Source organism: Schistocerca piceifrons, chromosome 9 (assembly GCF_021461385.2).
Source record: "Schistocerca piceifrons isolate TAMUIC-IGC-003096 chromosome 9, iqSchPice1.1, whole genome shotgun sequence".
NCBI classification, from domain to species: Eukaryota; Metazoa; Arthropoda; class Insecta; order Orthoptera; family Acrididae; genus Schistocerca; species Schistocerca piceifrons.
The window spans coordinates 86,032,016-86,047,609 of NC_060146.1; the positions used below are offsets into that span (position 1 = coordinate 86,032,016).

At 40.6% G+C, this 15,594-nt stretch overlaps 1 protein-coding gene across 1 annotated transcript; it reads left to right on the forward strand.

The window, feature by feature from the left end:
• The first annotated feature begins 104 nt into the window (after positions 1–104).
• On the forward strand, positions 105–15,064 carry LOC124717010 (leucine-rich repeat-containing protein 58). The gene is made up of 4 exons (XM_047243651.1): positions 105–989; positions 2,854–3,070; positions 4,540–4,729; positions 13,177–15,064. Exons 1-4 carry the CDS (start codon positions 481–483, stop codon positions 13,356–13,358), a joined length of 1,098 nt encoding a protein of 365 aa, XP_047099607.1. The 5' UTR covers positions 105–480; the 3' UTR covers positions 13,359–15,064.
• Positions 15,065–15,594: the final 530 nt, after the last annotated feature.

A 15,594-nucleotide genomic window follows, 5' to 3' on the forward strand; every position in this document is an offset into this window, starting at 1 on the left:
CAATATAGGCGGCCGTTGTAAGAGCTTTCCAAGCAGAGTAGCAGACGGTAACCGATGTTGCGTAACGTTTGCAATGGAGTTTCTGTGTGCTAGGCGCTTAGTAAGTGGGCGGTTTTGTTTTGAAATTGAAATGTTTTTGTCACACACAGCAGAAGTTGGATGGAACGTACACTATTACGTGTATAAAATATCAGAGACGCTGCGACAATTACTAGAGAAAGGTTGAGAATCTCAAGTGCAAAAGAAGGGGGGGCTTAATGCATCCTCGTACTGGAGTGTTTGCCGCAAAAGTGCTGCCTAATTCCGTAACTTATCAGCAGATGACGTCATAGGATATTGCTGTATCATTTCCGTTATCAGCTGCCTTGAAATGAATTGCAGTTAATTGGCCTATAAGTACTGAGTGGTGAGACTGCCTTAGTCCAGCAGTGGTGACTGTCTCGGAGTATCCACGCCAGGTCCTGACGTAGGGAAGTAAAAATGAGTGTGTATCAGGCAGTGCAACCGGAGTACACGACGTCTGACAGTAGTGATGCGGACAGAAACGTTACGTTGGACTACTCGAGGCTGTTACTCGATTCGGACACACTGATGTACAACTTGGAAGAGTATGCAGCGAAGGACAAAAAAGCTACTGAGGACGTAGACACGTTATTGCTGTACAACAATAACTTGGATACACTGCCGGCAAGCGTTTCGAAGTTCACAAATCTAAAAATGCTTGATATCAGTTACAATAATATAACCCACCTTCCAGAAGCTTTAACGGAATGCAGACTCACCTCCCTCATAGCAAGGAATAATATGTTGGAAAGTGACTCCTTCCCTAAATCGTTTGGTGCACTTACCAGTTTGAAAGAACTGAATTTAAGTGGTAATAGTCTAACGTCATTCCCACAGCAAATTTTGGAACTTACAGCACTGAAGTACTTGTACCTTGGTTCTAACAGCATCACCAACATCCCAAAAGACGTCTGGAAATTACAGAGGTAAGACTCACTAGAAACTATTGAAACTTGTGTTGTACAATTAGCATTGCTGTGTTTGTTTTACTGGAATCCAGATAATAGGCTTATGTGCTAAGTGGTTGAGTTTTTATGTATATAATTTAGCTTATTTTTCAGTAGTATTACCACTTTCCTTCCATACGGAATAACACTAAAGTTTAGCTGGCAAAGTCAGAGCATTTAGAAGTGTAGTTGTGATCTGTTTCATTTTTCTGTTGTAATAAAGTGAAAATCACCAGTAAGATTATCAAGATTTTTTATTTGCTGCACATTTGCCTTCACAAATTACTGGAACAGAAGCAGCTCAAAACAAATTAGAGATGTAGGTGTACACTCACTTATCAAATAATGTAAAATGTAATTATGTGTCAACAGATCTGAAATTTTTAATGTTGTATCATAGGTCATTTATTATACAAATCTCAATGGTGTTGTCTATACTACAATACGAGGTGTCCCAGGAGGAAAGGTCAATATTCAGGGATATGATAGGAATGGTCATTTGAAGCAAAAAGGTGTAGTAAATATGCATACCTTAGGAGGTATGCACATCTGTTTGGTAGAAGAAATGTTTCACTGTAGGAAAGATGGAAAAGTGCTCCTAGCCCTTGAGATGCATTTTAGAGGTCATATTTACTAGGCTTAGACTTTTTTTGCTTTGAATGATCGTTCTCATCATATATCTGAATAATGACTATTCATCCTGGGACACCTGCGTAGTATCTGGATTGAATTTACACAATATTAGCCTAAACAGAAATTTTAAAATACACAGTATTTAATTAGTATTAGCTAATATTTATGCTAAGACCTAAACTTAATCATAATAGACCCTGTTGTATTATTTTGATTTTAGTGTTCCAATGTGGGCATAAACTATGTAGATAAATAAATTAGCTAATATGTTTAAATTTGAAAGAATACATGCATTAATAAAAAAATAACACTGCATCAGTTCATAAATATTTACAGTTTTATTTGTGAATATTCATTTGGCATGAACTCTTTCAAATATTTCGTTTTTAAACAGTTTGTAGCCTTAGTTATTAAAACTGTGGGCCTATATTCAGGAAGTGACAGGTTCCAATTCCTATCACACACATTTTAGTGTTTTTCATAAATTTCTTTATGTACCAATCAGTAATAATGTGACAGAATCATAATATTTACTCCCAATGTACAGGACAACTTTATTTGACTAAATTTCAGACATTTTTCTGCTTATACTGTCAGGATTTGCAGTATATTTTACCTGGGAAATTTGAGTTTTAACCTTGGCTCATGTTATACCAGCTCGTTTCTTAAGAGTGCAGCAGAAATATATATGAAGCATATAAATTCTTCACAGGCTTCCAGCTGCGTCAAGTGGTTAAAATCATGGCTGCAATGCAGTCGTTGACCACTTGACAATGGCCGTGGAGAGCTTGTCGAAAGTTTGTGGGATTTTAACCGTGTGATGCAGCTGGAAGTTGGAAAAGATATTCATATTGCTGTGAGACCATGCATACATGCGTGAAGCATGTTAACAAGAGCCACAGATGCCTTGTTGAGTGCTAAAATTCTTTTACAGTTACGCACATGTATAAAACAATTACATGGCAAGTGTAATCACTGCGGCATAATTTACTGTGAGTGTTTAAGGCCAGTTCGAAGATTGTGAACAAACAAGTGAGACATACTATCGACATACTATCGAAAAATGCACTGACTGGCTGTTGTATAACAATTTTTGTGGTAATTTTGAAGATAAAAGAAATGAGTTTTTCAGAGAGGTCTAATAGTTAACTTAGTATTTATGCAACTTTTCATTGTTGTGAGTTCTTAGCAGACTTACCTTCTTTCGCAGTTTGCAGTACTTGTACATGGGTGGCAATAAGCTTCAAGAAGTACCTGCATCTGTTGGTAAACTCAAAAACCTTCAAGCTTTGGTGCTGTGTGATAACTTGTTGGAAAGTCTGCCAGCAGCTATAGCAAATCTTAAGTACCTGAAGTCACTTCTGCTACACAAGAACCGTTTAACAGTTCTTCCACCAGAAATTGTGGGTCTAAACAGCCTTGCAGAAGTAAGTGGCAATTTAAATGTATGAGTATGCTTTGAGTGATAAAATTTTGTGCCAGACAGGGATTCAAACCCAGATTTCCTGCTTTTTACAAACGTTCATCTTAACCATTAGGCCATCAAAGCACACCTACAGCCTTAATTAAAAACTTCAATTGTCACTTATGTTTCCACTTTGGATTTAGTTCTGTTTACAACAATAAATTGTGTTATCTGTTGCTAATATTATTTGACAATATTTTTTATGGTTTGATTACATAATGGGCCCTATTTGGTAAAGATAAACACATTAGACATCTCTTGTGGAAAATTCATGCCCAAATGAAGATGTCGTCCTACAGAACTTTTACTGTTGACCACTGATATGATGTCAAACCATTTCAAAAATTATAGAGCAGCATGAGAAGCTGAATAAAAATGTAGTTGCATACAATACCCAAACAGTTTTTAAAGAGACTCCTTACATATTTAGTGAAAAAATGCAGTGGTCACTGTGCAGTCTGTGTCCGTGCAAAGTGTTTCATGACAGAGTATTTGGAGATTACAAAGATGGCATTTTAATAATAGCATACTATGAAAATTTGTATTTACGTACATTATCAAATAATAGTTGAGCTATGAAAATTGCAGATTATTCCTTCCTGAAGTGTTGTCCCCATCACTCTCTGACTCCCTCCCCACTCTCCCCATCACTCTCCCAACCCCTGCAGCTTCAACATACAGAGCTTGTATGTAAGAAAAAATTAGGTATATGGTCATTTTCATTTCATATTATTTGTCAATGTATAGACATTTCTAAGTAATTTCTTGACCAGTTTTATCACAAACATCTTGAACCATCTGTTTGTTATAAATCCTGAAAGCTAGTAACAACTTTGACTCAGGTGTCTCTGCCCATAATGTTGTTGTCTTGTGTCTTACTATTACTGTGATGCAGCTCTCCTTGCTAATCAATCTTGTTAAGGTCTCTACATCTCTGTGTAACTTCTTCAAGCTACATGCACTCGAACCTGCCTTGGCCTCGCTCAAAAATTATTGCACCTGTTACTTACTTCCATTATCAAATTAACTATTCTTTATGAATGAAGACATGTCCTATCAACTTTTCACCAAGTTTTGCCATAAATTTCTTCTCTCCCCAATTTGATTCAGTACTTCTTCATTAGGTAGGATCCACTCTTAATTTTTTGGGTACACCGCATTTCGAAAGCTTCCTATCCATATTATTGCATCTGTAACTAGTGTCTCGTGAACGAGGTTCCTCTAAAACACACAATTCCCTCAAAGTCTCAATCACTGTCTTTGGAAAGGAGTTTGAAAATAATTGCTAGTAACTATGTGACTGAAACATCCGATCTGTGAAGTCCAGCAATAAGCCTAGTTGCACTTTGGACATTGTTCTTAGTTTTTATATGTGGTGGTTACATATGGTTTGTTTGGTGATTTATGACATTGTGCTTTATTTATTTGCAGTTGAGTCTCAGGGACAACCCACTTGTGGTGAGGTTTGCCACGAACATGTCTCTGGACCCTCCAACACTGTTGGAGCTGGCAGCACGCACAGTGAAGCTTGCTAAGGTCACATACTCTCCGTATGACCTCCCAAGAACTCTTGTACATTACCTGGACAGTGCACACCACTGTGTCAATCCTCACTGCAAAGGTAGGTAAATTGAATGTGTCTTCTATTCCTCTTTTATGAGTAACATCCCAAACCTAAGTTGGCAGTTGAGATGTTTTCAGTAAAAAATGCCATACGACATCTTGTGTCTCTCTCTCTCTCTCTCTCTCTCTCTCTCTCTCTCTCTCTCTCTCTCTCTCTCTCTCTCTCTCTCTGTCTCTCACCTGCCTGGGAATGTGGAACCAGAACTTTATTTTATGGTTAAATAATGTAATAACACATTTCACCATTCACAGGTCTTTGTTAAGTTTATTCTATTCAAATACAGTGTGCTATTTTTGTGTGCAGTTTAATACCTTTCATGACCATCTTTGCTTCTAATGATTAGACTGCCTGTTCTGTTTTCAAAGATTACTGTTGTGCCCATCTCATTTTTGGCCTGCCTGGGTCTTCTCTGACTGTATCTTAACAGTTGGTTCATTAGTTATTCTTCTGACATTCTGCTCACACGCTGTTTCCATTAGTTTCTGTATTTCTGTGTTGTGTTGTTTATTATTCCTTCAACATACAGTTCTACTCAAATTCATTCATTCCTAAAGTGGTCCCTCACCCATGGATCCATGAGCTATTGCAGCCCATTCTTGCTTCCCGAGCTGCATTTCCTTTCCAGTGCCTCTCCCTCACTGTCCTCGCTCCTCCCCCTCTGTGCCTTCCTTCTCCTCTCTTGGTGTTCTCACTTTTGCTGACCTGGGTGTCCACCTGGCTTCTTGAATTCCTTGTGATTTTGTTTGCCTTGCCTTTTCTCTTTCATCCTTTTTGGTCCCCCTTTAGTATTTGACCTCCACTGCCAAATTTTTTCTCTGTAATGTGAGCCATTTGTAGAACAACTCCCTCCTTAGCATCTACAGTGTGGATTCCTCTCACCCCCCCTTTCCTTCCCCCCTTTCCTTTCCCCCTTTCCTTTCCTACCGTAAGCCCTTTGGCCCCACGATGTCACCAGCACTTGTCGCCAGTCCATGTAACAATCTGGCTGAGCCACCTGACAACACGGGGATCACGCTTCTGATACCCAAGCTGTTGCCTTTCCATGGTTGCTTGTCATTCCAGAGCATCAGAACTTACAGCAACAGCTGCTGTGCTGTGGCTGGGTGGCATCTCTGGGGAGAGCCCCTGATCGGAGTGGGTGGTATCGGGGCGGATACTTCACGCATGAAGTGTATCGAGCTCCAAAAATCTGACCAATCTCCTACAGCTGTCTCTTTGATTGCCAACCGATCATTGAATGCTGCTGCTTCTGGCCCTGTGACCTTCTCTTCTCTGGCTGCACCCTGGAAGGAGGACCAGGCTCGCTGGCTTGTAGTGAAACGAATCCTTTACTTTTTGTGGAAAATATCGAAGGTAAGTTTGGCAAAGTGGAGTGTCTAAATAAGATGCGATCGGGTTCCCCATTGTTGAAAACTTCTTTTGCCACCCAGTCTGCAGCTCTTTGTGCTCGTTATCATCCTGGAAACGTTCTGGTATCCATTACACCTCACCAGTCTTCGAATATGGTCCAGGGAGCCATTTTTCATACAAATCTCACCTTTAAAACTGATAAGGAACTCCGGGCAAATCTGGAATGGCGGTGCGTTCATTCTCTTCGGCATGTGCAGAAAGGTTGTAAGGACAACTGCACAGATACTGGTGCCTTATTCTGTCTTTTGAGGGAGATACCCTCTCAGAGAAGGTCAAGGTTATGAAGGTGTACGCACCTCCCCTGAGCATTGGGCATTTGTACGGGCGCTAATAACCACACAGTTGAACACCCCACAAACTCATCTTCATTATCATCATTTGTCATTCCCTTCTCACCTCCCACTGACCAGGTTACCCCACTAGGCTTTCCATTGTGCTGATTGCCCTGTATACCTTCCAGGTCATGTGTCCGCCTTTTTTGTCGGGTTGTATTGATGAAGTCGTCAGTGATCTGTTCAATAAGAAAATCTATGCTGCTGGCATTGCTGTCCCTGCTTGACGGGCCCTGTTTGATGGCAGCCACCCATCCCCATTCTCCATGACATCTCTGGGGGCAGATTTGCGGCTTTACACTAAATCCCTTTCTGCTCAATCGTGAGCTGGCTCTTAGGAGGCTACTCTCGCCATCTAATAAACTTCACGCCATCGATGAGAGTCCCACCATTGGGAATCTACCATCCTCTGCCATCTTCGTATTGGCTGTACTGGGTGGACCTGTGGGTTTTTATTCCACAATAAGCCGTCCCCCTTTGTAGTTGTAGGGCTCTGCTCACAGTGATCCATATCTCACTGGACTGCCCCCATCTTTTGACCCTTCACATTAAATATGTCCTCCCAACATCTCAGGTGTTAGTGAGTGACCCTCACATGTTTACTTCTGCCCTCGGTTTTTTTTGTGAAAATGGTTTGTACTCTCAGGTATAGGTTCTTGACTTTTCCTCTGGAATTAGTCGCTCAGCATAGGCATTGGTTATGGAGGCCTTGACCGTGCCCTCACACTGAGCAGGTTCTTTCTACATTTTATTGGTCTGTTGTGCTATTTTGTTTCTGTTTTCCTGTGTCTTCTTCCCCTGATGATGTCCCTATTGTATCGTGATCATGGTATGGTGTGGTGTGGTGTTGATGTAAGGATGGGTCTTGGTGGTGCAGGTGTCCCACCACATGTAGCGTTTCTGGGGCACCCATGCTTTCTCCATTGCCGCCCACCCCCTGCTGTTCTTTCCTCTTCCTGCTGCCCTGACGTCCCTTTTTCCTCTTTGTTTTCATGATATCCCTTTCCCTTGGCTGGGTTGTGCTGTTTGTGTTGTTGCTCTGCCATCCTAGATCACTGGCATGACGACCTCATTGTTTTGTCCCCTCCCCCAAATCGACCAACCAACCAACATAATCCATTCTTAGCCTGTGCCACCTTTCACAGTTTTTAGAAATCTCATGTTAGCTGCCTATATAATGCTTTTATCCCTCTTTGTGAGAACACGAGTTTCACACATGTACAGCAGAGAAGTCACAGCCATTGTTTTATAAAACTTTATATTTGTTCTCTTTCAAACTCTGCTCTTTAAAGTTTTATTAATAGTGCCACATACATATTGAGAGTGATAAAGCTTGCTGTCTGTGTTTCTGTCATGCTGATATATCAATGAAAATAATAAATTTTTGAAAATATAATTGGGTAGATAAAAGAATCTACTCACCAAGTGGTGGTAGGTCAAACCACACAAACCCCTACAAATGTTAAGGAAAGATGCAAACTTTTGGAGCCAATGGCTCCTCCTCCTGGCAGAAGGGTTGAAGGGGTACGAAGACAGGTTAAGGAAAAGAAATGGCGAGGTTTGTGAAATGGAGTAGTTTGGAAAAGTTGCCCTGAACCCCGGGCCAGGGGACACTTATCGGATGGAATGAGAACCTTTGTGTGATTGTTTTTTCTCCTGCCCCCTCACTTCTTGCTGACTTGTTTTTTTATATGTCCAATTACATTATCTCTGTTTGGTTGGTAGCTTATTTGATTTCGTAAATAATTAAATCTGTTAACTTATTCAGTTATTCTGTTGATAGCAATTATTGGGCTGGATTGGCTCAAACCCCTTAAATGCAATTACCCCTTTGTTTTATTAATTGAGATTTCCATATTGCACAAAAAAAGCCCCAGGAAACACGGACTGAGAGGGTGGTGGCATTTGTAGACGTGGTAAGGAATTCTCCTGCTTCACGACACAACTGTGCAGACAGCATCAGTGTGAAGGTGAATATGTGAGTGTAGTCTTCGGGTTTTCTGACTGTTGGTGTGTTCCACTTTTGAAGTTGGATGGCAACTTCAAAAGAACAAAGAGTGTGTGTGGAATTTTGTTTCCTGCCTAAAAAATTGAGAATGGAGACTCACCAAATGCATCAAGAGGCTTTCCAGGAGGATGCTATGATCTGTACAAAAGTTTTCAACTGGTTTGTGTGCTTTCAATGTGGTGAGATGATACGAGTGTTGAAGACCAACCTCGTTCTGGACACCCTGCAACATAGTGAAACGAGGAAAACATTGGGAAAAATCTGCCAAAAAATCATCGAAGATCGTCATTTCGTGATCTACCAAACTTCAGTGTGAGTTGGAGATCATGCCAGTGGATTTTGAGTGACGATTTGCACCCGAGCCGTGTTGCCGCTAAATTTGTTCCGTTCCTTCTGACACAGGAGCAAAAAACCGTGCACATGAATGCGTGCCGCAAATTGGAAACAGAGATTGAAAGTGATCAAAACTTTTTGAACAAAGTCATTAGAGATGATGAGAGTTAGTGTTACGCTTATGACACAGAAACCAAGCAGGCATCCAGCCAGTGGAAGACTTCCAACTCTCTCAGACCAAAAAGAGCAAGGCAACTGAAGTTGAATATGAAGATGATTACCACTATCTTGTTTGATGTTTGTGGAATTGTGCATCATGAATTTTTTTACCCCCTGGCCAGATTGTTAATGAGCAGTTTTATTTGGAAGTTTAAAGAAGTCTGCAAGAGGATGTTTGGAGGAAATGCCTAGAATTTTGGTGTTCAGCTGACTGGTTTATTCATCACGAATACGCTCCTGCACCCATGGCCTTAAGAGTGACCCACTGTTTGGCATCTTGGGGATGGTCTGTGGTTCCCCACTTTCCATGTTCCCCAGACCTAGAACCCATGCGACTTTTTCCTATTCCCGCAAATGAAAAAAAACAAAGTGTTATGATAATGTGGAGGCGATAAAACAGCTTCGCAAAGGGCTGTGGGCAAGATCAATGTGGAAGAGTTCCAGACGTGCTTCAGACAGTGGGCAAAAAGACTTGACAAGTGCATCACATCTAATGGAGAGTACTTTGAAGATGATTGAAGGATTTTGTAAAATGATTCATGAATAAATTTTTTATAGCTTTATTTTGGGGGGGGGGGGGGGGGTGGTTGGTCGTCCCCCTCGTATTATTTGCAAAGTAGTTGTTACTTAAATATGGCATATTGTAATTGATTTTCATCATCAAATACAATAAACTGATTGTCTGCAAATAGGCAGCTGTTCGTGGTTCCATGCTGTGGTATCTGTAACCCAGGATATACTTCTTGTTTCCTTCTTCTTAAGATGTCAGTTTCTATATTAAATAATGTCTCTGATAACTGCACCCTTGTCTGGCACCCTGACTCACCAGTTTCCTATCCGAAATTCTTGCTTCTGTTTTAATCATTATTTTAGTGTCTGTCTACATATCTTTCAGAATTTTTATGATGTGTTTATGATAATCTCAGTTTTTTAGGATGCTCAATAGTATCTGTCTACTTACACAGTTGAAAATTTTTACGTAATCGATAAAGGTTTGTGCATTTCCATACTAAATTCATACCTTTCCTTTATTAACTGTTTTATAATGAATATGACCTTCCCATTCGGAAACTGTCCTTTCAAAAGGAGTATTTTACTGACAGTCTGTTGTCTCTTGCCATTGACTGTAGCATGTGTCTTACAGACTCTCTCTATCAAATGTGTCGCTCATAATTATAACTGTTATTCAATTCTCCCCCGCCCCCTTTCTTTCAATAAAAAAAAAGGGATGACAGTTGCAGTCAGCCATGCACTTTGTATATGCCCATTCTACTAGCACACATTAAACAGGTAGAGCCTTATTACAACATACTGTCATATTTTATGAACACTCTATCCTGTTGTATATAGTGGCCTGATATACGGTCCAATACTGTCATCAGTAATCTACACTACTGGCCATTAAAATTGCTACACCAAGAAGAAATGCAGATGATAAACGGGTATTCATTGGACAAATATATTATACTATAGCTAAGATGTGATTACATTTTCATGCAATTTCAGTAATGGCCTTGATACGCCTGGGCATTGAGTCAGAGTTTGAATGGCATGTACAGGTGGTACAGCTGCCCATGCAGCTTCAACACGATACCACAGTTCACCAAGAGTAGTGACTGGCGTATTGTGATGAGCCAGTTGCTCGGCCACCATTGACCAGACGTTTTCAATTGGTGAGAGATCTGGAGGATGAGCTGGCCACGGCAGCATTCGAACATTTTCTCTATCCAGAAAGGCCCGTACAGAACCTGCAACATGCGGTCGTGCATTATCCTGCTGTAATGTAGGGTTTCGCAGGGATAGAATGAAGGGTAGAGCCACGGATCATAACACATCTGAAATGAACGTCCACTGTTCAAAGTGCCGTCAATGCGAACAAGAGGTGACCGAGATGTGTAACCAATGGCACCCCATACCATCACGCTGGGTGATAAATCAGTATGGCGATGACGAATACACACTTCCAATGTGTGTTCACCGCGATTTTGCCAAACGGGGATGCGACCATCATGATGCTGTAAACAGAACTGGGATTCATCCGAAAAAATGACTTTTTGCCATTCTTACAACCAGGCTCGTCGTTGAGTACACCATCGCAGGCGCTCCTGTCTGTGATGCAGCGTCTAGGGTAACCGCAGCCAAGGTCTCCGAGCTGATAGTCCAGGCTGCTGCAAATGTCCTGCGAACGTCCCCATCCGTTGACTCGGGGATCGAGACGTGGCTGCAAGATCCGTTACAGCCATGCAGATAAGATGCCTGTCATCTCGACTGCTAGTGATACGAGGCCGTTGGGATCCAGCACGGCGTTCCGTATTACCCTCCTGAACCCACCAATTCCATATTCTGCTAACAGTCATTGGATCTCGACCAACGCGAGCAGCAATGTCGCGATACGATAAACCTCAATCGCGATAGGCTACAATCCAACCTTTATCGAAGTCGGAAACGTGATGGTACGCATTTCTCCTCCTTACATGAGGCATCACGACGACATTTCACCAGGCAACACCGGTCAACTGCTGTTAGTGCATGAGAAATCGGTTGGAAACTTTCCTTATGTCAGCACGTTGTAGGCGTCGCCACCAGTGCCAACCTTGTGTTAATGCTCTGAAAAGATAATCATTTGCATATCACAGCATCTTCTTCCTGTCGGTTAAATTTCGCGTCTGTAGCAAGTCATCTTCGTGGTGTAGCAATTTTAATGGCCAGTGGTGGAATAAATCTGAATTCTCTTTGATGTATTGAATTGCCTAATCTTTAGTTTTCTTAAGATTATCATTAATGAAAATTACACGAAAATATGGAGTTCAACTGATGTAGTGTGATGGTTTCAGACCATATTAGTAAAGGGAAGGATTTAACCTTACAGAGTGAATCAAACTTTGCACTTAAATGAGGGAGAGACAAGATATCTTGTCAGTACTTACCTTAAGGAGGTGAAGTTGCAAGTGCTACTGATGGAAACACTTAGAAGTAGAAGAAACTATTCATAGCTTTTGAAACTTCCACCTCTTCCTCATGGAGGTCTGATGTGTGGATGGTTGGAAAGGAGGGACAGGTCACTCAGATCCCAGATTGAAAGGGAAAATTTGAGATTTCTTATGAGTAAAACATCTTAAATGTTGATTTTTCAATCTTCAGTTGCCAGTAATATTATATTAATGATTTTTAGCTCATTTCTATAAGAAACTATATAAATTTATTTTGCTCTATGTGTTTTGTGTCAGTTTCTCGAAGCATCATTAATGACATTATGTGTTGGTTTTGCACTAAGTGCATCCACACCGTTCTACTAGTGAAGCTGTTCTTCGGCAGGCCCTACAAATCATGTCAATGCAGCACACAAACTTCTCTGCCTTGTTTTTATATGTAAAATGTTTATGATAAATAAGTAAATTCCATTTTCTCAGACATAATCTAGAAACTATCGGTATGAGGAGACCAAAACATTGGAGCAGGCTGAAGTTAACTGGTTTTATGTGCTCTCCCCTCTTCCCTCTCGCCCCCCTTCCCCCCCCCCTCCCCCCCGCTCTCGCTCTCTCTCTCTCTCTCTCTCTCTCTCTCTCTCTCTCTCTCTCTCTCTCTCTCCTGCACATAAGTACAGAAGAAATTTTGCAAGCAAATTGAAGGATAATGGTATGTGAACACAGCAATGCCTGCATGCTTTTCTGAAAATTGTAAGCAAACATACTTTCCTTATCAATTATCTAGCCATCCTGATACTGCATATGGCATTTCCTGGATCGCTAAGGCAAATGCTGGGAATGTTCCATAATAAAGGCCGTTGCTGACCAACTTTCCTATCCCCATAAGCTACCTGTCCTAGCCTAACAAAGGTGTGTGTCGTATATTTTGGCCTATTGATTTGCATTGCATTACTTTGACAAGTCCTGTAACACTGAGAGAACCCTTGCAAGAATAAATAAATATCCCCCAGTAAAAGGATAAACATCCTTTTTAAAAGAAGGCCCTAAAGAAATTAAATGAAGTTAAGGGAAATGTTTTCTAAAGGAAAAGCAGATCTGTATCGCAGACTGAACTATCCATTTTGCTATGGCATTAACTGTTTTTTGTGTCAACTATTTTTTAGACATAGTTTGCGAAAATTTCCTTTAGCTCATGAAATTTTGTGTATCTTTCAGGAGTGTATTTCGACAGCCGAGTGGAACACGTGAAATTTGTCGACTTCTGTGGCAAATACAGGATACCGCTGATGCAATATCTATGCTCTTCACGTTGTATCAGCGAATCGTCCCCTTCGTCAGCAAGCGAGTCTTCGGAAGAGGAAGCATGTCATATGGTGAAGAGAGTACTGCTTGGCTGATTGTTGACTCGCTGCAAAGTTTTGTCGTTACAGGCTTATTGCTGCTGATGTTGGCAAGTCATTGACATTATTTTTGGTGTAAAGAATAGGGTGTGTGTTGTGCAGTGAATGTCAATATAAGCAAAGTTTTTCTTTCTGTTAGTTGACTTCCTGCCCTTCGCAATGTTCCATATGCCATCCTATGCAGTCCAAAGTGTGTGTCTGATAAGTAACTTCAGCATTTTATCGGCTGAATACTAGACACACAGTGGGATATCAGAAGCATATCTAAGGGAAAAGAATGTTATGATGTATTACAAAATCTCTGAAAGCCTGTCATCTATGGTGCGTGCCCCGTGAAACATTCAGTGTAATGGAATTAACATTTCTCTGATTGTAACAGTGGGAGGTGAAGCAGTGATGCACCGATGGAGGAGTTAGTGTTTCTGTAGTGAACAAAGGAAGAAGAGGATTGAAGCTTGTGAGAGACTAAGAGGAAGAGGGGGGGATGGAGGGGGGGGGGGAGAGAGAGAGAGAGAGAGAGAGAGAGAGAGAGAGAGAGAGAGAGAGAGAGAGAGAGAGAGAGAGAGATACTTTTGTAATTGGGCAACTTAATGTCTTGATTGTGCTGGAATTATGTTTGTTGCTGCAAGATGTGCCTTTTATAAAGGCGCACTTGACAGATATGTGAATGGTTTCTGATGCCTTGGAAATTGTCTCCATTATAAATAGATTTTTTACTTGTCGTTGGAATTGGTGGAAATTAAAAATTTCATACTCTGCAGCAAACTGATTTGAAAAGGAAATTTTCAAATTTTTAAACTTGATGTGTATCACATTTGTTAACATGTAACTGTTCAAAGAGCTGCACTTCGTGGAATTCAGTTTCTTTTTTCCATTGCAACTGTACTACCAGACAGAATGACATCTTCTTTACCTGAAAACTAACTGTGTTTGGCTCCTACCATTTCACATAAAATAGCAGATGTTGAAAGTGAGATGTATCAGTGTATTGCATTCTGTTTAGAAACTTCATTTTATTGCTTCAGTGAAATAGATGTCATGTTTGTTTCCAAACTGATCTACTAAGATACTGTCACAAAGTAGGAAAGTAGACACTGTTGTCGTTTGTAAAATACCGTCACTATGCACCTTTTAGAGAATTTTTCACACTGACATCATAGTCTCTTTCCAGAAACAAAGTATTGTAAATCAGTGTGGAAAATAGAATTATTAGAATATTTTGTTTTAAATAGGAACACAGACTTCTTGAACTTTGAAAGTATCGGAGACACAGGAATCATTGTATTATATTCTCATAATGCAGTTGTTACCTAGTATTTGATGGAATGATGTACCTTATTGCTCAACAACACTCATACTGACTGATACATTTTGCTTTCCCCTGGATTATGGGACCATTTTAATTATGAAGTAATTTTCTTGCTAAATATGAACAGTCTGACTTGCGGCAGAAATGTAATTGACCATTATTTGGTAAGAATTGACTGGATTACTTTTATTACTACTCTGTCTATAGAGGAAAAAAGTCGTAATTTAATGAAATGTGTGAAATACAAGCCTTTGTATAATGATCTGATAACTAATTCTGATTGTGGTTGTGTGTACAGTAGCTGGACTTACTGTGTGAATTTTGTATGATATTTGTAGTTTTATAAAATTTCATAAGAATTGAGATATAAAATGCAATAAAGTTTTGTAAATTATTTCAGATTCTTGTATGCTTTGCCTTTTTGATAATAGTTATTGTGAATATTTATGATTGCCAAGCCGAGTATGGCAAACACTGATCAGCCGGGACATTAAGACCACCAACCTTATAGCGAATATGTCCACCTTTGGTACATATAACAGCGGCAATGCTTCGTGCAATGGAAGCAATGAGGCCTTGGTAGCTTGCTGCTGGGAATTGGCACCACTTCTGCCTAATTCCCGTAAATTCCAGGGAGGGGGATGATGAGCTCCGACGCCAGGTTCAGTCACATCCTAGATGTGTTAAATTGGGTTCAGATCCAGTGAGTTGGGGGTCAGCACACTAATTCGAACTCGCCACTGTGTTCCTTGAACTATTCCATCACACTCCTAGCCTTGTGACATGGCATATTATCTTGCTGAAAATACCACTGGCATCAGGAAACATGATCATCATGAAGGGCTGTATGTAGTCTACGACCAGTGTACGAAATCCTTGGCCATCATGATGCCTTGCACAAGCTTCACTGGACCGTGGATGCCC